The sequence below is a fragment of the Cnephaeus nilssonii genome, assembly GCF_951640355.1.
Source record: "Cnephaeus nilssonii genome assembly, chromosome: 18".
Lineage (NCBI taxonomy): Eukaryota > Metazoa > Chordata > Mammalia > Chiroptera > Vespertilionidae > Cnephaeus > Cnephaeus nilssonii.
This window is the reverse complement of record NC_137089.1, coordinates 48,340,696-48,363,195: the sequence shown is the minus strand read 5'-3', so window position 1 is coordinate 48,363,195 and position 22,500 is coordinate 48,340,696. Positions and strand designations below refer to the sequence as shown.

Below are 22,500 nucleotides of genomic sequence, written 5' to 3'. Positions count from 1 at the left end.
TTTTGGGGAGGGGCATAGTTCAACTTATAATATCCTATGCTGGCACAATGCCTAGCACACAATGGGCACCCAGAAATGTTTACAAATGCATGGTAACTATTCCTATAGTCTGACTAATATCCTTACTGGAATTTCACTGGAATGGGCCTTGATTTCAAGGGCAACGCTTTTCAGCAAATAAAATTATTTACTGACTATTAAATTTCGTGTAGTGGTTTTACTTATATAAATTTTATAGTTAAGTGTCTATAATTCATAGGCTTATGAATTTCATAAATTTGTTATATAATCACATGAATAGTGATAACATCCTGTCTTAGTCTATTCAGGCTACTAACAACAACAAAAAACCCCAATAGAATGGGTAGTTTATAAACAGCAGAAATATTATTTCTCATAGTTTTGGAGGTTGGAAGTTCAGTGCATTTGGTGCCAGGTGGATACTCACTTCCTGGTACATACATACCATCATGTTGTGTCCTCACATAGCAGTTATCTAGGATGCAGGAGATCAAATAAGTCTGTCAGCTGATTTCTCAACAGAAACGTTTTCAGGTCAGAAGTGATTGACACAAACTATTCAAAGTGGTGAAAAGGAAGGACATACAACTGAGGCTACTCTACCCAGCAAGGCTATAATTTAAAATTGAATGAGAAGTAAAGAGCTTTCCAGACAAGAAAAAGCTAAAGGAGCTCATCGTTACCAAACCAGTATCATAAGAAATGTTAAAGGGACTTCTTTAAGACGAAAGAAAAAAGAGAGGAACATATAAATAACAAAATGGCAACAACTGCATATCTATCCTATATAGTAAAAGGCTAATATGCAAATCGACCGAATGGTGGAACGACCAGTTGCTATGACACACACTGACCACCATGGGGCGGACGCTCAATGCAGGAACTGCCCCCTGGTGATCAGTGCACTCCCACAGGGATCGCCGCTCAGCCAGAAGCCAGGCTAACGGATGGAGAGCTCAGTGGTGGGAGCTGCTCCCGCCTCCATGACAGCCCATACTTGGATTTCGTACACTGGGCCTCTAATCAACAATAATCATTTTACATGTAAATGGATTAAATGCTCCAATCAAAAGACATAGGATAGCTGAGTGGATAAGAAAATGAGACCCATATATACGCTGTCTACAACAGACCCACTTCAGGTCGAAAGACACATAGACTGAAAACAAAGTGATGGTAAATAATATTTCATGCACAAGGTAACAAAGAAATAAAAGCTGGGGTAGAAATACTTATATCAAAAAACACACACACAAAAAAAAACATAAAAATGAAGGCTATAGTAAGACAAAGCAGGACAGTACATAATGATAAAGGAATCCATCCAATAAGAGAATATAACCCTTGTAAACATTTATGCACCCATCATAGGAGCATCTAAATATATAAAGCAAATATTGATGGACATAAAGGGAAAGACAGTAATACAGTCATAGTAGGTGACAATAACATCCCATTGACATCAATGGATAGATTTTCCAGGCAGAAAATCAACCAGGAAACAGCAATCTTAAAGAACACACAGACTAGATAGATTTCATTGATATTTTTAGAATATCTGCCACCCAAGGCAGCAGAATATACATTGTTTTCAAGTGCATATGGAACATTTTCCAGGATAGACCTCGTTAGATACAAAAGAAGTCTGTACAAAATAAAGATTGAAATCTTCTGATAAGGGGTTAATATCCAAGATTTATAAAAAAGTCAGGCAACACCAAAAAAAACCCCAAAACATGAAAAAATGGTCAGAGAACCTGCATAGACACTTCTGCAAAGAAAACATACAGATGGCCAGTACACAGGAAAAAATGCTCAATGTCACTAATCATAGAGAAATGCAAATTAAAACTACAATGAAACTCTAGCTCATACCTGTCAGAATAGCTATCATCAATAAATCAACAAACAGCAAGTGTTGGTGAGAATGTGGAGAAAAGAGAACCCTTGTGCACCATTCATGGAATGTAAAATTGATGCCACACAGTGCACTTTGAAAAAGAGTATGGAAGTTCCTGAAAAAAGTTAACCTTTTGCACTCGGATGTCAAGATTAAAATTACTCTTTGAATGTATCAATAATTTGAAATATAAAAAAACCCAAATAAATAAGTTTGTATGAAAAGAAACTCCAGTTTTTTATTCTACTGCCGCGCTTTGTAAAATCTGGGGTATTTAAAAAATTAAATCCTGAGTAGAATAAAGGAATCGAGAAAAAAGCAAGCGAGTGCAAAGGGTTAAAGAGGAACTACATTATGACCCAGCAATTACATTTCTGACTGTATATCAACTCCCAAAACACAAATCCTATCTAATAAAGAGGGAATATGCTAATTGACCCTCATGCTGTTGCAAAGATGGTGGCGCCCACAGACAAGGAGGGACTATGCTAATTGACTGCCACCCTCTCAAAGGTGGCGGAACCCACAGCCAGAAGATGGTGGCATCCCGTCCCCTCAGCCCCACTGGGGCGCCTGCCTCCAGAGTCCCCCAGTCCCTTCAGCCCCCCAGCTGCCCAGGGCCGGCCCGAGGTGCAGGCAAGCCTCGGATGACAGTTGCCCGGCTGCCCAGGGCCGCCCGAGGCTCAGGTAACCAGGGCCAGCCAAGGCTTGCGCTGCCAACAATGGCAGCAGCAGAGGTGTGATGGGGCGTCGCCTTCCCCTGATCGCTGGCTCGCCTCCCTCCCCTGAGGGCTTCCGGACTATGAAAGGGGCAGGCCAGGCTGACGGACCCTCCCTCCAGTGCATGAGTTTTCATGCACTGGGCCTATAGTTTAAAAATAAATATGTTCCCCATGTATTTATTGCAGTCTTATTTATAATAGCTATGATATAGAAGCAATCCAAGTCTCTATCAAGAGAAGAGTAAATAAAGTAGATGTGGTACTTACATGCAATGCACTATTACTCGGCTATGAAAAACAAAATCCTCTCATTTGCGACAATATGGATGGAGCTAGAAGGTGTTAAGTGAAACAAGTCCAACTGAGAAACACAAATACCAAATAATTTCACTTGTATGTGGAGTCGAAGGAAATAAGTGAACAAACAACACAAAATAGAAATGAACACAGAGATGCAGAGAGAGACAACATGATGCTTGCCAGATGGAAGGGGAAATGGGGCCCTGGGTGAAAAAGGTGAAGAAGGGATTAGGAAGTACAATTTGGCAGTTATACAATAGTCCTGGGAAATTAAGTACAGTGTAGAGCATATACTCAATAATACTGAAATAAACATATAGGGGGCCAGTTGAGTATTTGAAGTATCTGTAGGATCACCTCATAAATTATATAATTGTCTAGCTACTCTTCTGTACACTTGAAACTAATATAAAAAATATTGAATATAAACAGTATTTGAAAAATAAAATCTAAAAAAAAAACACCTGTAGGTAGTTCGTCCCTGGCTAAACCCCTGACCCTGTCCCCAAGGCCCCTTTTCTCTGACTCTCCAGTGAGTTGACAGCTCCCTCGCCTGGGCTCACTTCTTCTGATAACAATTCCAGAGAGCCAAAGCAGCCCTCCGAGTCTCTCTACTATTTTTGCTTCTATCCTAAGCCCTTCCTTGTTTCACTGTCCCCAGCTTTAATAAATGTACTCAAAATAACCCGGATTCGTATTGTGAAATCTTTCCCGCATGACGTCAAGAACCCATGAACCTACATGCTCTAGTCCAGCCTGAGCCACACCTGCTCCTGGCACAGTCCCCTTGGGCAACATTCTCTGGTAATTCAGATATGTATTTCCTACGTCTACACAGTCCAGCTGGCTCAGTTCTACTACCTCTGTGACTTTCAACTTCGTGGGTAACAAATGGTGCCATTTTGTCATTAACATCACCGGTAATATATGGTGGTGTTGAAACATAGGCACTCCATCTTGTTCGTGTAACATCTGTATTGTAAAAACTGCTGTTGGATATTTTCCACTAATTATAAATGGTCCTTTGTTCTGTAAATTAACTCTGTTATTCTTGGCTTCTGTAAACATGCTTGCTCGAATAATAGAGAATTTTGTGTATGTATAACTTCGTCAAAGGAACATGCATTAAATCTCATTCTGATAACTATATGAGGTGATTGCTTTTTATATATTTTCTTTTTCTTTAACAGAAACTACCACATCTAAGAGTGCCAGTGGGTTTACAGAGATAACTTGGAGCTCCAGTGGAAGTGATCAGTCAGATGAAGGTAAACTACTTTCTAAGTCAGAGAGAGGTAATGGACATGGTAGTTCTAGAATAGACAGGTTTTGTAATGGGAATATTTTATGTTCTGAACATGGGGCCAGTGAAGGTAAATTGATAATTTTGTAAGAAATCCAGTTTCTATTATATATTTTGTTCAATATTGGAAAAAAGTTACATTCCTTTTCGAATACTTAGCTTTGATTATGTGTGATCTCACTGAGTCCCAACCTCTAGACTAAGCCCTTTAGAAATATTGTCTCATTTACTATTTCTCACAATAGCATTAAGAGATAGGTATTACCACTAGAATTTTTACAGTTAACAACAAAGGCTTGAACATGTGAGAATTGGTTTGGATTCCACTTTGGCATTCTTTGACGGCAAAGCCAGTACTCTCAACTAACTACTTAATGCTACATCCATATTGCCTCCTTGCTAACTTGTTTTGGATAAATACTATGAGTGTTTGAAGTATAACTACTACTAAGTCTGTTCTGATGGCATTTTACATTATATCCTTTTTTTGACAGTTAAAACGGGGTTTCTCAGTCTTGGCATATTGCCATTTGGAGCGAGATAATTCTTTGTTTGGGAAGGGAGCTTTCCTGTGCATTGTGGGGTGTTTAGCAGTATCTCTGGTTTCTGTCCGTCAGGTGACAGCAGCTTTCCCAGGCCCAGTCGTGACGACCAAGAATGTCTCTAGGTGTCAGATGTCCCTTAAAGCAGCAGTCGCCAACCTTTCGGACCTCACGGACCACCAGTGGTCCACGAACCACCGGTTGGCGACCGCTGCCCTAAAGTACAGTTCTCACCCCAGTTGGGAACCACAGACTTAAAATTATGGAAATCATGATATTTTCCATATTTTAAAATATATAGCTCATCTATGTAGATAAAAGTTTTATTGCTTTCAAAATAAGCTTTGACTTCTTTTTCACTGTTATATTGGCAGTTTGTGTTATTTAGTTACTGAGTCAAGGTTCTGTTTGTACAGACAACTCCTGTGGAAGCGACTCTGCTCTTTTGGCCACTTTGTATGACAGCTTGGTAACTATCATTTGACATTTCAGTAATAGCCAGATAAAGTGGTATTTTAAGGTTATACATAAACTCAGAATGGCTATTTCAGCCATGTTAAATGAAATTCATTGTTATATAAATCTTGGTTTGTCTTCATGTATCTCAGAACATAATTTCATTATTAAAAAATGAATGTTTTTATGAATGAATAGTGAGGTATGTGAATTACATCTCAGTAATTTTTGTCCTGTTGTATGAAAAGATCTTTTATATTAATACTCAGTAGTTTCCAAAACTGTTAAAGAATGGGAGGATGCTTTGAGCTAATTGCTTTAAAATGAGTTAGGAAGTTGCTGACTTCTCTTAAATAAGTTGACCATTAGGTAGCAAGTAAATGATCCCTTGGAAATTGTCTATTCATGTGCACAACTGCTTGATTAGCTTTTTCTTCTCCCCTCTTTTTCTCTTCTCTCCTCTCCTCCCTTTCTTCCTCTGTCCCTTTTACCTTTTGTTGTTGTTGTTGTTTAAAGCAGTGGTTCTCAATCTTTCTAATGCCGCCACCCTTTAATACAGTTCCTCATGTTGTGGTGACCCCTAACCATAAAATTATTTTCATTGCTACTTCATAACTGTAATTTTGCTACTGTTAATGAATCGTAATGTAAATATCTGTGTTTTCCGATGGTCTTAGGCGACCCTGCTAGTGGTTCTCAACCTGTGGGTCGCGAATAAAAAATAAATTTAAAAAAATTTAGTTTAAAATTGTATTTAACATATAAAATTAAGTTTGAAATTATTTTCTAGGTGAACTACAGTTTGTTGACTGGGAGAGGGACAGTGACAGGGAAGACACTAATGACGAGAATGAATTTGAAGACAGTGAGAGTGCTGTGGAAGATGGCGAGAGCGCTGTGGAAATATCAGACTGTGCTTCTTGTGCAAGCAGTCATTCTTTGACAAGTGAAGAGAGAGTACCTGAGCTTCCCAAGGTAAGAATGAATGGTTTCAAAAATTTTTATTCTATTTATGGCATTTTTTAATCCTATCCTTCCTCAAGGGTAGCAACTTTTAACTCTTAGTGGATTCTTTTGCACTGTACATCCTTATTGCTAAATAACATGCTTGTAATGTATTTCTAAACATAAATTTTTTTGTGATAATGTTACATGCAATAAACACCAATTATTCAAGAAAAATGATCTTATGTATAATAAAATTATATGCAATAAACATTGTTTCAAGAATAAAAGGATTTTAAGTATAATAATATTACCCAAACTGTACTAACATAGTATGATATCACAAAAGTTGTAGGAAATATTAAAAATATGCAAATAACAGGATTACTTCTATTATATTCTAGAATATTTTTCCCCCTCTGGCTCTATTTTTGTTCACCAGTTTATGTTGTTCATTATATTCCACAAATGAGTGAGATCCTGTGATATTTATCTTTCTCTGATTGGCTTATTTTGCTTAGCATGATGCTTTTAAAGTTTATTTTGTTGGATACAGGCAGTCCTTGGGTTACGCTGGACTCGATGTACATCGTTTCATGGTTACGTTGCCATCTCCCATTTATTTATAAAAAAAAAAGTTCTATCATTTCGACGTATGTGCTTTTTTATGTTTTTTATTATTTACTGTATTTACCACAAGTAAAGGTCAGGAATTGTTATCTTTCTTTTAAATTTTTGTTACTGTTTCACTTTATTACTGCTGTGTATGTGCTCCATGTGAGTGATGTAGGTGGGTTCCGACTTACAGCGCAAATCGCGTTACATTGCGTTGTAGGAACGGATCTCCGACATAACCCGAGGACCTACTGTATGAATATTGCTACTCAAGCCTTTTTTCTTTCCCATTTGCATGCAAAAATTTTTTCCATCCCTTCACTTTCATCCTGTGTGTGTCTTTTGTTTTCAGGTGGGTCTCTTGTAGACAGCATATAGTTGGGTCATGTTTTTTTATCCATTCAGCTACTCTACACCTTTTGATTGGAGCATTTAATCCATTTACATTTAGGGTCATTATTGTGAGGTACTTATTGATAGCCATTTTAATTCTGTATGGCTAGGTTTCTCTCTCTGTTTCTTCTTGTCAGCAATTCCTTACAGCAATCCCTTTAGCATTTCTTGTAATGCTGGCTTGGTGGTGATGAACTCCTTTAGCCTTTTTTTTTGTCTGGGAAGCTATTTATTTGACCGACTATTTTGAATGATAGCCTTACATTTGGGGGTTGTTTCTTGGTTTCCTCATTATGGTTGTCTTTTTGGGTTTGTAACTTATGTATTAGGTAGATCCTCTACACCTCTGAATCTCTAGTGCAGGACAGTGTTAAAGGCTGTTTCTGACTAATTGGATTAGATCCCAGAGTTCTAAGTGGTTCCCCCCACAGCTGAGTTATCTTTCCAGGACTTCAGTTGCTATCTGTGGGTGCCCGGCCAACCCTTTCTCGCCTTTGCCCCTCCTACCAGACTCTATTCGGTCTCCACCTTCGGTCCTTGGGTATCAGGGTTCTCTCCTGTGAGTTTTACATTGATTATTCAGGAACCTTTCCGTATTTCAGTTGTAATTCCAACTTGTTCCTGGGAGCATGTACATGCAGCATCCTCCTACCTTGCCACCATTTTCAATCTTTTTTTTTTTTTTTAATATATTTCTTTATTGATTTCAGAGAGGAAGGGAGAAGGAGAGAACGATAGAAACACAATAATGAGAGAGAATCACTGATGGGCTGCCTCCTGCACACCCCCCACTGGGGATCAAGCCCGCAACCCAGGCATGTGCCCTCAGCTGGAATCGAACCTGGGTCCCTTCAGTCTGCAGGCTGACGCTCTTATCCACTAAGCTAAGCCGGCTAGGACCCATTTTCAATCTTTTTAAAAACATATATAAATATTGAGTTCTCTACTCCTCACCCACTTTTCACCACCAGCTATCCCCTGAATATTTTCCATCCCTCCATTTTTTTTAAGAACATATGTTTCATGTTTTGGTTAGATTAATATTAAGCATTACATACTTGTGAATACATAGTATTTGTAACAAAGGCAAATATTAACTATGATTACTTTTCCTTCACAACTTTTTATTTTCTTTAGTTAATTATTTTGGGGTTTTGTTTTCCTAGTTTTACTTATTATTAATAAAACTTTAATTTTTTACCATTGTATTTGTTTTAGTGGAGAATTTCTTTCCACAACCTTCTCACTGCTCTAATTTGAACTCAGCGGCCTCTCTACTTTGTGACCATTACTACTTAGGTCTCCCTTCATTCTCTTTCTTGGAATTCCCTTTATCTCCTCTTATTTGGAGCAACTTAATCCTGGATTCCATGTATGCCTCTTTCTTGGTTTTCACTCTCATTTTGATTGAGCATATCTTATAGGACCTTTTAAGAAAAGATTTGTGAAAGATAATTTTTTGAGACTTGGCAAATCAGAAGATGCATTTATCACCTTCGGATATATGATTGAAAATTTGTCTACAATTTTAGGTTGAAAATAATTTGTCTTCCTAATTTTGAAGGCTTCATTGTTTCCTAGTTCCACAGTTACTGTCAAGAAGCCTGAGTTATTCTCATTCTTTTGTTAAAAAAATATTTTTAATGATTTCAGAGAGAAATGGAGAGGGAGAGAGAGATAGAAACAACAATGATGAGAGAGAATCATTGGTCAGCTGCCTCCTGCATGGCCCACACTGGGGATCGAGCCTGCAACCTGGGCATTGCCCTGACCAGGAATAGAACCATGGCCTCCTAGTTCATAGGTCGATGCTCAACCACAGCCATGCTGGCCGTGCTCAGCTATTTTTTTAAAAAAATATTTTTCCTGCCCCTTTACCTCTTATATTTCTTAGTGATAAACTCCTTTAGCCTTTTTTTTGTTTGTGAAGCTCTTTATTTCACTATCTATTTTGAATCATAGCCTTGCCAGATATAATAATCTTGGTTCCAGGTCTTTGCTTGAATACTTTATGCCATTCCTTTCTGGCCCATAGAGTTTCTGATGAAAAATCAGCTGACCGCCTTATGGGAGCTCCTTTGTAGGTAACAAAATTGCTTTTCTCTTTCTGCTTTTAAGAATCTCTTTGTCTTTAATTTTTGGCATTTTAATTATGATATGTCTAGGTGTACGTCTGTTTGGGTTCTTCTTGCTTGGGACTTAGTGCCTCCTGAATTTATGTGACTTTTTACTTCACCAGGTTAGAGAAGTTTTCTGCCATTATTTCTTCAAACAGGTTCTCTGTCCCTTGCTCACTTTCTTCACCTTCTGTTACTCCTATGATGAAAATATTGTTTTGTTTCCTGTTGTCCCACAGCTCCCTTAAGTTGTCCTCCTGTTTTTTCTCTTTGGTTCTCTGATTGAGTGATTTTTTTTTATAGCTGATGCTGTCTTGGCAGCTGCCTCTCAGGAGATTCTAACTCATATACCCTCATACCCTCTGCCCAGAATCATGTAGTCACATAAGCACTTACTTCCTAATACTCCTTATATTAATACCTAAAACCATTCTCTTCTGTTTGTTTGATATTTCAAGTAGGTTGAAAGAAGTAAAATATGTGCAGTTTTTGTAGACTTGCCTCTATTCGTAGTTTATTGTTTGCCTTTGAATTTCTCAGGCAGAAGCATGTCCTGAGAACATCTCCTGGTAGTGAAGTGGGCATGTGAGCCAGGAAGGAATAGTAGCCAATGAAGGGGTCATTATCAAGCAAGTTACTGTTGTGGGCACCTGGAGCTTACTACTGCTCTTAGATTCTGTGAGCCTTAGAATTATCCCATCAGAAGGGCCCTGAGGTAAACAAATGTGGGAGCTGGAAACTGGATAATAGGGCAAGCAAGCATCACTGAAGACATAAGGGAGGAGATATGAGTAGGGTATTGACCGAGTCAGCTACAGTGTGTAATTGAGCTATGTACATTAAATAACTCTGGAGGGAGGAAGATTTATACCATAATTAGGAGTTTTGTACCTATTAATTGGCTCTCCAGAAACAAAACCTCTTATATAACTCATAAGGCTATTTTTGCCTCATGTATGCTTGTAGGAATGAAACATACATATGGTGGGTAGATACCTACTGTACAAGACATGTTCTACTTTAATTCATTGGGAAGCACTGATTATAATTCAGGTCTGTCTTGAATCCCTCATCCAGCAATGCGATTGATTTGCCTATACATGTGATTCCACCAGTTCCCTGGAACAAAGGCATTTGCATTCATACCAGCAACAGCTAATACAAGTGCTTCCTTGTTGTGGGTCACTCTCCTGAGTGCTCTGCTACACACATTAGTGTATTTAAACCTCACAGAAACTCTGTGAGAATGGAGCTGTTTTATCATCTCTTCTTTCCAGATAAGGATTCTGAGGCACAGAAAGATTCCTGTGATTATAAAGTAGTAAGTGATTGAGTCAAGATTCTAACTCAGACACTCTAGCTTCTGGGCTGTGGTCCTGGCCATTTTGTTACAGTGTCAGTAATAGTAATAGCAATAATAACATTAAAACACAGTAACCCTGAGTTCTTACAATGTGTCAGTACTTTGCTAAGTTCTGATCATGTGAGGTAGATGTTATTATTGTTATAACCCTATTTTATAGATGAGGATATGAAGGTACAGTAAATAAATGGCAAAATGAGATTCTAACTCATGTCCTAAATTCTCTTAATTACTTATGTTGTATTCCTTGGAATACAGATTAACTACATACTCAACTACTTGGAAGAAAAGCTTGATAGAAATTAAAGACCATAGCAATAAATTGTCTTTGACATGTTGTCTTTTAGGACATTTAACAAGTGTAGTTGATTACTGATGTGACTTTCCATGTTGTTTAGTATTGCTGTTTGGATTTTCATAATTTATTTTACCATTGTCTTCTAAGAACTATTTCTGTAGAGGGCAGCAGAGATATAATAGTGAAGTCTCTTTATAACCTACATTTTTCAGGAAGTGTGAAGGAAATGGGATTTAAGTGAGCTTTGTTATGGAATTCTCATGTACTTTATATAGTGATTGCAGTGAAATACAGGTGTGACTAAGAGACAGGTAAGCACCTTCCCGTGTCACTGAGACCTTAGTAAGCATATCTCCAAACTGCCTTTGTCCAGTCCCTTCCCCCATGGGTCAGTGGGGAACAGATTTGGAGAGTGTTAAATTAACTAGCAAATCTCTTAATTTCCTTTATTCCTTTTCTGTTAAATAATAACCAGATTATTACAATGGTATTATTACTAGCAGCTGCGTCAGAAATGAGGGCAGCGTGGAGAACTTTGCCCTTAACTGTCTTAGGGCAGTTAATATCAGAAATGAGCAGTATACCCAGTTGGTGTTACAATAGTTGGAGTTGAAATAATGTTCTGCTAAACAACTTTTCCCTGACATGCATCATTCAATTCTCACTGTAAGGCTATGAGGTAGTACAGTGTTCCCTTTATAGCTATAAGATTTATGTTCTTAAAGAGCCCTCAAGTAGAAGAATTTTTGTTTAAGTAACAAAACCTATGTGAAAAATAATACTTGCACGACTTTGATTGCAATTTTGGGCTTTTGAGATACATAGACATATATTTTTTTGCTTCTTTCAAGAACCTTGAAACTAAATACATAAAATACTTTATACATTTAAATTAGTAATACTATGTTATGTAATGCTAAGTTCTACTTACTATCCTGTTTCCAAAACTTTTCTCAGTTTAAAAGTTTTATATTATTGAAGGTAATTTTTATATAAAACAGAATTTTATTATTCTTACACCTTAATTTTGACTCCTGGTTTGTTGTTTAAATTTTAAATTGTTAACATACATTCTCTTAGTCTTAGAGTTTCTAGAGCCTCTAGTATCTTTTGTCCCTCATGGGTACAATTTAAGGGAATATTGCTATGTACATCCAGGAATATTTTCCAGATTCCTTTTCTAAAGCTTTATTGCCACATCATATACACTGAGTGGCCAGATTATTATGATCTCAGAATGCATAATAATCTGGCCACTCAGTGTATATCCTATATAATAAAAGGCTAATATGCAAATTGTCCCCTTGATCAGGAGTTTGACCAGCAGGCAGGCCGGCCAACTGCCCATGTCCCCTCCCCCTGGCCAGGCTGGCCGGACCCCACCCATACACGAATTCATGCACCGGACCTCTAATACTCTGATTGATATATATATATATATATATATATATATATATATATATATATATTTATTGAGTGGCGAGATTATTATGCGTTCAGAGATCATAATAATCTGGCCACTCAGTGTAGAAAATACCAGTATGTCTCACCTGGCTTTATCAGCAATTCCTACCTGACTCTTTTACTCGCCAAGCTCTAGCAACCCTACCCACCCCCTGCTCCCACCCAGTATCCAGCCTGCTGTCATGCCAAAATGACAACAGGAACTTGTTTCTCAAAGGCAGGTATGCTTAGCTTTAGCTTCCTTTATGATTTCCCAAGTAGTATTACCAATACGTTTATTGCAACTCTGCTTCTATTTTATCTTTTTCTGTCTCTATTCCTATTACTAGTGATCTTGAAAAGGATTTTTTTGCATGAAATGTTGTATTTAGAGAAACTGTTATAGAAGTCTAACTATTTGTACTAGAATTTAGCTTATGTAAGGGAGATCTGCCTAGTTTGGGAGGTGTTCCTATATTCTTATTTTCAGATAGAATCATTTGAATCTTAAAGACGTGAAAGCCCAAGGGCATAGCTTGATAAGTGGAGGAATCATCTGTACAGAGAGGAGGTTCGGGCGTAGAAACAGATGGTCTGGGACCTCACTGCTTTCCTCTCTATAGAGTTTCTGCCATATATTATCTAGTTACATGGAAACACAAGTTAGTTCTTCTTTCTCATATTTCTGATTTATGCTCTCTTTTATTTTGAAATAAGTCCTGATTTTATATATTAACCCTCACTGGAGGATATGTTTATATTCATTTTGAGAGAGAGAGAGAGACAGACAGACAGACAGACAGACATTGATGTGAGAGATAACATTGAGTTTGGTTGCCTTTTGTGTACACCCCCTCAAAACCCCCAACCAGGGATAGAAGACACAACCTAGGTATGTGCCTTGACTGGGAATAGAACCTGTAACCTTTTGGTGCACAGGACATTTCAACCAACTGAGCCACCTGGCCAGGGCCAGATTTTATATTTTCGAAGCTAGCTTTTGGCATATATTGTAAATTCCCTTTTTTATGACCACTGGAATTTCATTATTTACTACCTTTAGTGCAGATGTCTAATCTATCTTGGCTGATTTTCCTTTCTGCTCTTAGTCTATACTGTACTAACATAGTAATTGTGGACGTAGACACTACATGTCCTTAAAGCCAGACTGGTCACATTTATGAGCAGATCTTTCAGAATACATAGGTAACTTGTAAAATAACATTTCTCATTTTTATCTAAGGTTCCATTGGATTGGAAATTGGTAAGATATACACACTCCAGGATCATTATCTAGCTGTCTTAACTGTTATCCTAGTAAATTTGTATTATGTCTAATTAAGTGGATGCTATATTATCCATGTTAATATTTTACCTAGGAAAAATTTTGAAGATTATAGCCTTGTTTTGTTCATTGTTTAGTTTGGTCTTAGCTTTTTTTCTCCCAAGTTTAAAAATTATGTAATACTAGTATTTGAGGCTATGGAGTAACTTTACATTGGTTTTCAGTATAAAAATTTGATGACGATATTAAAATTTAAGGAGCAAAGAGGCAAATAGGAAAATAAGGGTTGTCTTTTTATCTCTACTGTTTTTGACTCAAGTATTCTGAGAGTTGCATTTTCTTAGTGTGAGCTTTGATTTATCATTTCCAATACTTATCACAGAGGTTGGCACGTGGTAAATACTCACCAGATATTGACTGAATCAATGAATTACTGACATGAAAGGAAAAAGAAAATGTTTGTAGGACATTTCTTGTGTATTTAACCTATCACAGACACTCTAGTAGGGTCATTTCATGTATATTGTTTGTTTTTTTCTTAATAACAATCCAGTAACTTTGCTATTATCATCTCCATCATAAAAAATAAAATTTGTATGAAGAAAGGTAAATAAATTACAACAAAGATAATTTACAGATTTCCTAAGAAGAATCTGAGCAGAAAAGGGTTACTTATCTAAATATTTCACGGTTTGATGGCTGAGATTGGTGGTTCTAAATTTTTTTAATCATTTGCTGCCAGGGTCTTGATCCAGCATCTAGAAGGGTTCAGGAATCTGGAGGAGGGCTGTGTGTAAATGAAATAAAAGTCCAGAGACGAAACCTAATTTTGGAAGGCATTTGGGGGGCCAGAGGAGCTTGGCTGAAGAAATCAAGTTCTCCTTGTCTCGGGACCCCCCTGCTTTTTATTAACACAAATTGTCCTAAGGCAAGGTAGATATACACCTCAAAGGCCAGGTTTAGTACACAGAATGCATTGTCAGATTATCTGGTTTGGGAGAAAATGCCTTCAGCTGCTCAGGTGTTTGGCCAGCAGGAGGCAATAACATGTAGATTAAGATGCCCTGAGCTGTCTGGCAGCAAGCAATCATCCATGCATCTCTTTCAGGTCTGGGGAAATGCCCTCAGCCATTTCCAGATGATTCAGCCCTGCTGACATGCTGGAATTGGCTTCTGGCAATTTGCCACATATGAAGGATGACATTTAATATAATTTTGTCATACTCTCAGGGTGATGTGCATTTCTGATACTAGCTAATAATTCATTCCTGACTTTGCTACTGAGAAAGTGTAACGTGAATCTGCTCTAGTTTCTTAAGGGGACAGATGTAAAGCTTGCAACTGTATTATTAATGACTGTATCTTACTTTTTTTTTTTTTTTTTTTACTACTGTTAACCACGTCCCACGTCATATGGTTGAGGATAGCTTCCTTAAATGAAAGTGTAAATTTGAAAGTAGTATTGTAACATTTGATAAACAACTTTTGTGTCATATATTTGTTCTTTTAAGGTCCCAGGTATTAAAAGAAATGGCAAGAAAATTAGGTGAGTTCAGAGAGGAAATTGAGTTGGATTTTGAAGCCTGCATAATATTTCATAAAATAAGAAAGAGATAGGATGAAAGAGGTATGTTTAAGAATCATTGTAAGCTAGAATACAGGACTCTAGTGTGGAGAAGACAGGAAGTGACAGCATGCAGGTGGCTGGGGGCAAAATTGTGAAGGGATGTGAGGATGCCGATTTAAGTGTTTGGAGATAGGGCTAGGTGTGGCACACCAAACTCAGGTGGCTCTACAGTTCAGGCAGGTAAGTTGAATATGTGAAGCACACTGGAAAAGATAGTTTGGAGTGGTAGGGGCTGGGATGTAATGGAGAGAATATGTTCATGTTCAAGTAGCAATAGTTCTAACCAGCTGTTGCCTTATAGGAATGTTAGTACAGTCTTATCTAAACTTCTGATTCTCCATGAGAGGGTATGAATTTATTTATTTATTTATTTATTTATTTATTTATTTATTTATTAAATATATTTTATTGATTTTTCACAGAGAGGAAGGGAGAGGGATAGAGAGCCAGAAACATCGATGAGAGAGAGACATCGACCAGCTGCCTCCTGCACACCCCCCTCCAGGGGATGTGCCCGCAACCAATGTACATGCCCTCGACCGGAATCGAACCTGGGACCTTCCAGTCCGCAGACAGACGCTCTATCCACTGAGCCAAACCGGCCTCGGCGAGGGTATGAATTTAGATTCACATGTGTGGTGTTCCAATTTGTAAAATATACCTGTTATGACGTACCTATTAGAATGACTGAAAAACAACAAAAACTTGACAACATTGAATGCTGCTGAGAAATGAGTAGTAACTGGAGTGCACATACATTGCTTTTGGGAATGCAAAATGGAACGGGTACTTTGGAAAACAGGTTGGTAGTTCTTAGAGAGTTAAGGATGTACTGATGATTGGCGTCAGCACCAAAGCTGCAGAAGTCGTCCTTCTTTCTCTTGCCTTTTGAAAACAAGTAACTAGATATTGATTCATGAATAAAAATGCTTCCAGCACCCTAAACAAGGAACCTGGAAGTTTTCTAGCACACCTGTGTATGTGAAAATAAACAAACGACTGCCGATCCATCCAAGGGAGTCAACGAACAGGCCTCACTCTCAATCGCCCTATTAGGGAAAAATACCTAATGAGTGCTGACCTGGGCAGATACTCACTGGTGAGAAAGAATCTGTAGAAGTTTCATGTTTGAGGGAACATTACAGCACAGCATCTGAGTGGCGTAGAGACGAGTTTGGATGCAGAGGAGAGTAGGGACTCTTCCCTTCCCAGTGACACTGCATGGAGGAAGCTCTCTGGCAACATCAGTGGTGACCTCCCCCATGAAGTGGGAAACAGTGTGTGCCTGGCTATCCCAGTTGTGCCTGGTATGGCTGGAGAAATCCATTTCTCTACATCAGCACCCTGATTTCTGAGGTGTGACCTTCATGACTAGGGGTAGGGAGAAGAAAGGGAAGGAACCACGTTGGAATATCAAAGTACATTAAAGAAATGTGGTGCTTGCTGTCTGCTTCAGGGGAATTCTGTCCACAGTTCTGTGAAGACTCTGCATGAGGATCTCGCCTCCAAGTCGCAGACACTCCCAATGCCCCAAGTGGCATTGCTCCCAACCTTCCCCCCCGCCCCAAACACAGACACAGTCTGTGGCTGACTTACCAGGATCTGTGGGAAAGGAAGAAACCGCAAACTTGAGCTACAGACTGCCTTCTGGAAAACAAGTTTTCTTGTAGCCAGTATGGTGAGCTACCAGAGCAGGAGAAAACACAAAGGTTCAGATTTCTGCCACAAGAGGGAGCAAGAAGAGTGGAGCATGATCCATAATAATATATGATAATCCCTGATCCACGATAACCTAGAAAACCCCAGAGAAGCAACACCTACGAGCTGAACCCCATCTGAACCAGTAGTATACGTCAGATGTGAAAGCAGCAATACAAAAATACAAGGAACTTAAAAAAAAAAATCAAGGAAATAAGCCATTACCAAAAGATATCAATGATTCTCCAACTGAGCCCAAAGACAGACAGTACTACAGTCTGGCTGATAAAGAACTCAAAATAGCTGTATTGAAGAAATTCAGTGAGGGACAAGAAAACACAGAAAGGCAGTTCAGTGAGGTTAAGAAAAACATATATGAACAGAATGAACTTTCCATATAACAGAAACCATAAAAATGAACCAAGTAGAAATTCTGGAGGTGAAAGTCCATGAATGAGATAAAGAATGCAATAGAAAGCATCTGTAGGAGAGAAGAGCAGATGAAAGGCTGAATAAGTGAGTTAGAGAACAAGAATTTGATAGTAACACAGAACAAAGAGAAGGGAATGAAAGTGAGTGAAGAAGCCTATATGACTATGGGACTCATTCAAAGGGGAAACCATCTGAATAATCAGGGTTCCAGAAGGAAAAGAAGAGGAGAAGGGGCAGGAAATTAAAGAAATAATAATAGCTGAAAACTTCCCAAGCTGGGGAAAAGACTTAGGCATTCAAGTTCAAGAAATTAAAAGGTAAACCTACTATCACAATGCCAAAAGATCTCTCCTGGCTGGTAGAACTGAGTGTCAGCTCATGAACCAAAAGGTCACTGGTTTGATTCCCGGTCAGGGCACATGCCTGGGTTACAGGCTTGATCTCCAGTAAGAGGTGTGTAGAAGGCAGTAGATTGATGTTTCTCTCTCATCAATGTTTCTATCTCTCTATCCCTCTGCCTTCCTCTCTCTCTAAAATCAATAAAAAAATATATTTTTAAAAAAGATCTTCTCCAAGACATATCAATAAAACTATCAAAAATAAACATTAAGAGGAATACTAAAGGCAGCAAGGGGGTGAAAAAAGAATGGAACCTACAAAGGAATCCCTATTAGGCTTTTAACTGATAATGTCAGCAGAAACCCCGTAGTCCCAGAGAGAGTGGAATGACAAAGTGCTAAAAGATAAAAATTGACTACTGAATACATTATCCTTTAAATATGCAAGAGAAATAAAGACCTTCCCCAACAAATTAAAACTGAGACTTGCCTTGCAAGGAATGCTGTAAGTTCTTCAAGCAGAATCAGAAAGTCACTCATCAACATGAACACATACTAAAGTATACAATCCCCTGATATAGGTGAAAAAGACAGCTTTAGAAAACTCCAATTCTATCGTAGGATAGCGGTAGAATTGCTAAAAATAACTATAGGCACTGTAATTTGTTATCAAATACAGCATAAAATGAGGTAAATTGTGATATCAAAAATATAAAAGGGGAGGAGTACAAGATTGGACCCTCTATTGGTGAATTAAGATACGTTGCGATTAGCATAAAATGTCTTATCTATGACATGTTTTATGTAAGCCTCATGCTAACCACAAAACAAAAATCTAGAGTAGATTAATGAAGATTTTAAAAAAGCGGGGATGGCGGGGGAGAGATAATATACTAACATGGAAAAACAGCGGTTTATAAAGGTAGGCAGAAATGGGGAGGCGGGGGGATGGCAGTACCAAACAACTAGAAAGTGACTCCTGCCAAGCCCATGGGCAGTGAGGGTTGTAGGTCCTGGCAGAGCCAGTTATTGAGCAGCCAAGACCTCTGCCAGGACCTTGGAGCCTCCTTTGGACCAAGGGAGAGTGAGGCTGAGGAGGAGAGTGACTTGGACACGTTCCCCATTTCTCCCCGATGCCCACAACTGCTGGTGGCCGCACCCAGTGGATAGCCATGGATTTGAAGTGGCTTGCCAAAAACGAAGTTTGTGAAGAGCTCTGTGGCATGCACATGGAATCTCATTAAAACTCAGCAGTAACAGTAACGTGGTACCTTAGCACGACATGGCTCTGAGTTCCTGGATCAGGAACATGTCAAAGCACAAGCAGCCTTTCAGAACTGAGACAGCTGCAGAACAGGGCACAAAGGAGAGGTTCTGGTACAGGAGGAATGTGTCTGTGGGATGCGTAGGTCATTAGTAAGGTTTTTAACGTTTAAGATAAACGAAAAGAGACATAAGATGAAGATAAATCAGAATCATTTATGCAGAAATATGAGCAAAAAATCAGACATTTTGGTATGTTGAATCAATGGGATGATAAAGATTTTTGTCTGACCATTCAGACCTTGTATGTGTAGAAACTGCTAAATATTTTATTTTATGGTGTTTTTATCTGGAACCTTAACAGAATGAGGTCCTTGTGGAACAAATAGCTCACCAAGCTATTGTAATGCAGCTTATTATGGAAATGGCCAAAAACTGTAATATGTATTCCAGAGGGTGTTTTTATTTATTTTTCCAAAAGGCCAAAAAGGTTATTTGAAGCATTCAAAAATGCACTTGAAGCTTTCAAGTCAAGAGTCAGATTTTTATTCTCAAATGCCAAGTTTTCACCTATGAAATACAGAATCATGTTCCCCATTTTGGTGTTGGGCCTATAGGTTTATTAGAATCCAAATTACCTACAGTATTTTAACAATGCACTCTCTTCAGTTTAAAATCAGCACTACATAAAGATGATGGTGAACCCAAAATTATGGACACTGTATAATTTGGTTAAGACTGCTGAGTCCAAGTGCTATTTTGTTACAAGAAAGCAATAATAAGATAAAGAATAAGATTGGCTATTTTCTTGCCAATCTACAGTTTATTTTTGTTTGTTTGTTTTTTTATGGGAAAGGAGAAAAGAATGCTGAAACATTTTGTAAAATTTTTTTATATGCTGCTATGTTTTTTTGTTCGACATTGCAAGAAGTCAAACTGGACTTTTTTTTTTTTGCTTCTAAATTTGCATTTATTCTTATTCTTCTCAGTTTTAGAATCCAAGTATAAAAATCTACACAAATGGAATTTAGGCATCTGCTACAATCTCTGTTTATATGAATATGTACATACCCTACTCTACAAAATGATTAAAGATAAAAATGTAAACAAAAGAACAGAAAGCAAAACTGTAAAAACACACAAACCAGAAAGCAAACAGTAAGATAGCAGTAGTAAGTCCTTACATATCAGCAATTACTCTAAATGTAATAGATTAAATTTACCAGTTAGATGAAGTAGAGTAGCTGGATGGATTAAAAACACTCACACAACTAAGTATACTTGCTGCCTACAAAAGATGCATTTCAGCTCTAAAGAAACACACGGGCTCAAAGTAAAGGGATGGAAAAAGATACTCCATGCAAGTAGAAATAAACAGGAAGTGGAGTACTCATCCGTGTATCAGGCAAATCAGGACTATTACATAACAAAAAAAGATAACCTAGAAGAAATTAATAAATTCCTAGGAACACACAGCCTACCTAGACTGAATCAGGAAGAAATAGAAAATCTGAACAGACTAATAACAAGTAAAAAGATTCTGTCAATAATAACAAACTAACCAATCCCCAAAACCCCAGGGCCAGATGGCTTCACTGGTAAATTCAGCCAAATATTAATTAATTAGTGTTTGGTAGAATTAGGGCCAAACCTTCTTAAACGCTTGGTAGATATTGTAGAGGAAGGAATACTTCCAAACTCATGAGACCAGCATTACCCTGATACCATGCCAGATAAGGACACCTTAAGAAAAGGAAATTATAAACCAGTCTCTGATAAGCATAGATGCAAAAATTCTCAACAAGAAACCAAATAGAAGAACACATTAAAAGGATTATATACCATGAGCAAGTGGGATTTATCCTTGGGATGGAAGGATGGTTTGACATACACAAATGAGTAAATGTGATACATTACACTAATAGAATGAAAGATAAAAATCACATGATCATTTTAATAGATGAAAAAAAAACTTCTCACGAAATACAATATTGTTTCATGATGAAAACCCTCAAAAGGAACATACTTCAACATCATAAAGGCTATATACAACAAACCCACAGCTAATATTGTATAATCAATGGTGAAAAGTGGAAAGCTTTTCTTCTAAGATTAGGAAAAAGACAAAATGCCCACTCTTATCAATGTTATTCAACATTGTGATTTGGAAGTCATAGCTAGAGTAATTAGACAAGGCAAGAAAATAAAAGGTATCCAAATTGAAAAGGAAGAAGTAAAATTCTCATTATTTGCAGATGATAGGATTTTATATATAGAAAATCACAAAGACTCAATTAAGAAAATTGTTACTGATCAACAAATTCAGTCAAGTTGGTTCAGTAAGGGACATAAAATCAACATACGGAAGTCAGTTGAATTTCTACACACTAATAATAAAACATCTTCAAAAGAAATAAAACCATCTCATTTAAAATAGCATCAAAAACAATAAAAGATCTAGGACTAAATTGAGTCAACGGAATAAAAGAACTGTACAACAAAAATGACAAGACTTTGTTCAAAGAAATCAACAAAGGCGCAAACAAATGGAAGGACATCGCAAGTTCAGGAATCAGAAAAATTAGTATTGTGAAAATGTCAATACTACCCAAGCCATTTATGGATGCAACATAACCCCTATCAAATGTGTATTGGCATTCACAGATATAGAAAAATCCTGAAATTTTGATTAACCACTAAAGATCTCAAATAGTCAAAGCTTCCTAATATGGAAGAACAAAGCCAGAGGCACACTTCATGAGTTCAAACTGTACAGTGATTATATAGTGCTTAAAACGCTATGTTAGCATAAAAATAGGCAGATACCAATGAAACAGAATAGAAAGCCCAGAAATAAATCCCCTCACATACAGTCAACTAATATTTAACAATGGAGCCAAGAACACCTTTTGGAAAAGGGTAGTCTATTTCACAAATGGTGCTGGGAAAAGTGGATAACCACATGCAAAATTGGACCCGTATGAAATTGGACCCGTATCTTATACCATTACAAAAATGAATTCAGGATGGATCAAAGACCTAAAACCATAAAACTTCTTGAAGAAAACATAGGGAAGAAGGTTCTCAACATTGGTCCTGGTAATTATTTTTTGGCTAAAACAACCAAACATAGAAGTGCTGTTGCTATAGTGACAATTATATGACAATATATAAATATTAGAGGCCTGGTGCACGAAATTCGTGCACAGAAGGGGATGTGTCCCTTAGCCCGGCCTGCACCCTCTCCAATCTGGGACCCCTTGGGGGACATCCCTCTCACAATCCAGGACTGCTGACTCCTAACTGCTCGCCTGCCTGCCTGCCTAATTGCCCCTAACTGCTCCCCTGCCAGCCTGATCGATGCCTAACTGCTCCCCTGCCTGCCTGATCACTCTCAACTGCCCTCCTCTGCCAGCCTGATCGCCCCCAGCTGCCCCCC

At 38.0% G+C, this 22,500-nt stretch overlaps 1 protein-coding gene and 1 pseudogene across 7 annotated transcripts in view; both read left to right on the top strand.

The window, feature by feature from the left end:
* The window catches only part of SPIDR (scaffold protein involved in DNA repair), a 324,477-nt gene that overhangs the window by 19,396 nt on the left and 282,581 nt on the right, over positions 1-22,500 (top strand). For all 6 annotated transcript variants that reach the window (XR_013814915.1, XM_079795887.1, XM_079795886.1 and 3 more), the window contains exons 4-5: positions 4,134-4,211; positions 6,035-6,219. Coding sequence is in view for 5 of the 6 variants with exons in the window: in XM_079795887.1 (XP_079652013.1) it covers positions 4,134-4,211; positions 6,035-6,219 (263 nt within the window). In the remaining variant the exon portion in view is untranslated. The remainder of the gene's footprint in view (positions 1-4,133; positions 4,212-6,034; positions 6,220-22,500) is intronic.
* On the top strand, positions 15,398-20,699 carry LOC307114079 (hsp90 co-chaperone Cdc37-like 1; annotated as a pseudogene). The gene is made up of 2 exons: positions 15,398-15,431; positions 19,075-20,699. The product of its transcript is annotated as a hsp90 co-chaperone Cdc37-like 1 (transcript).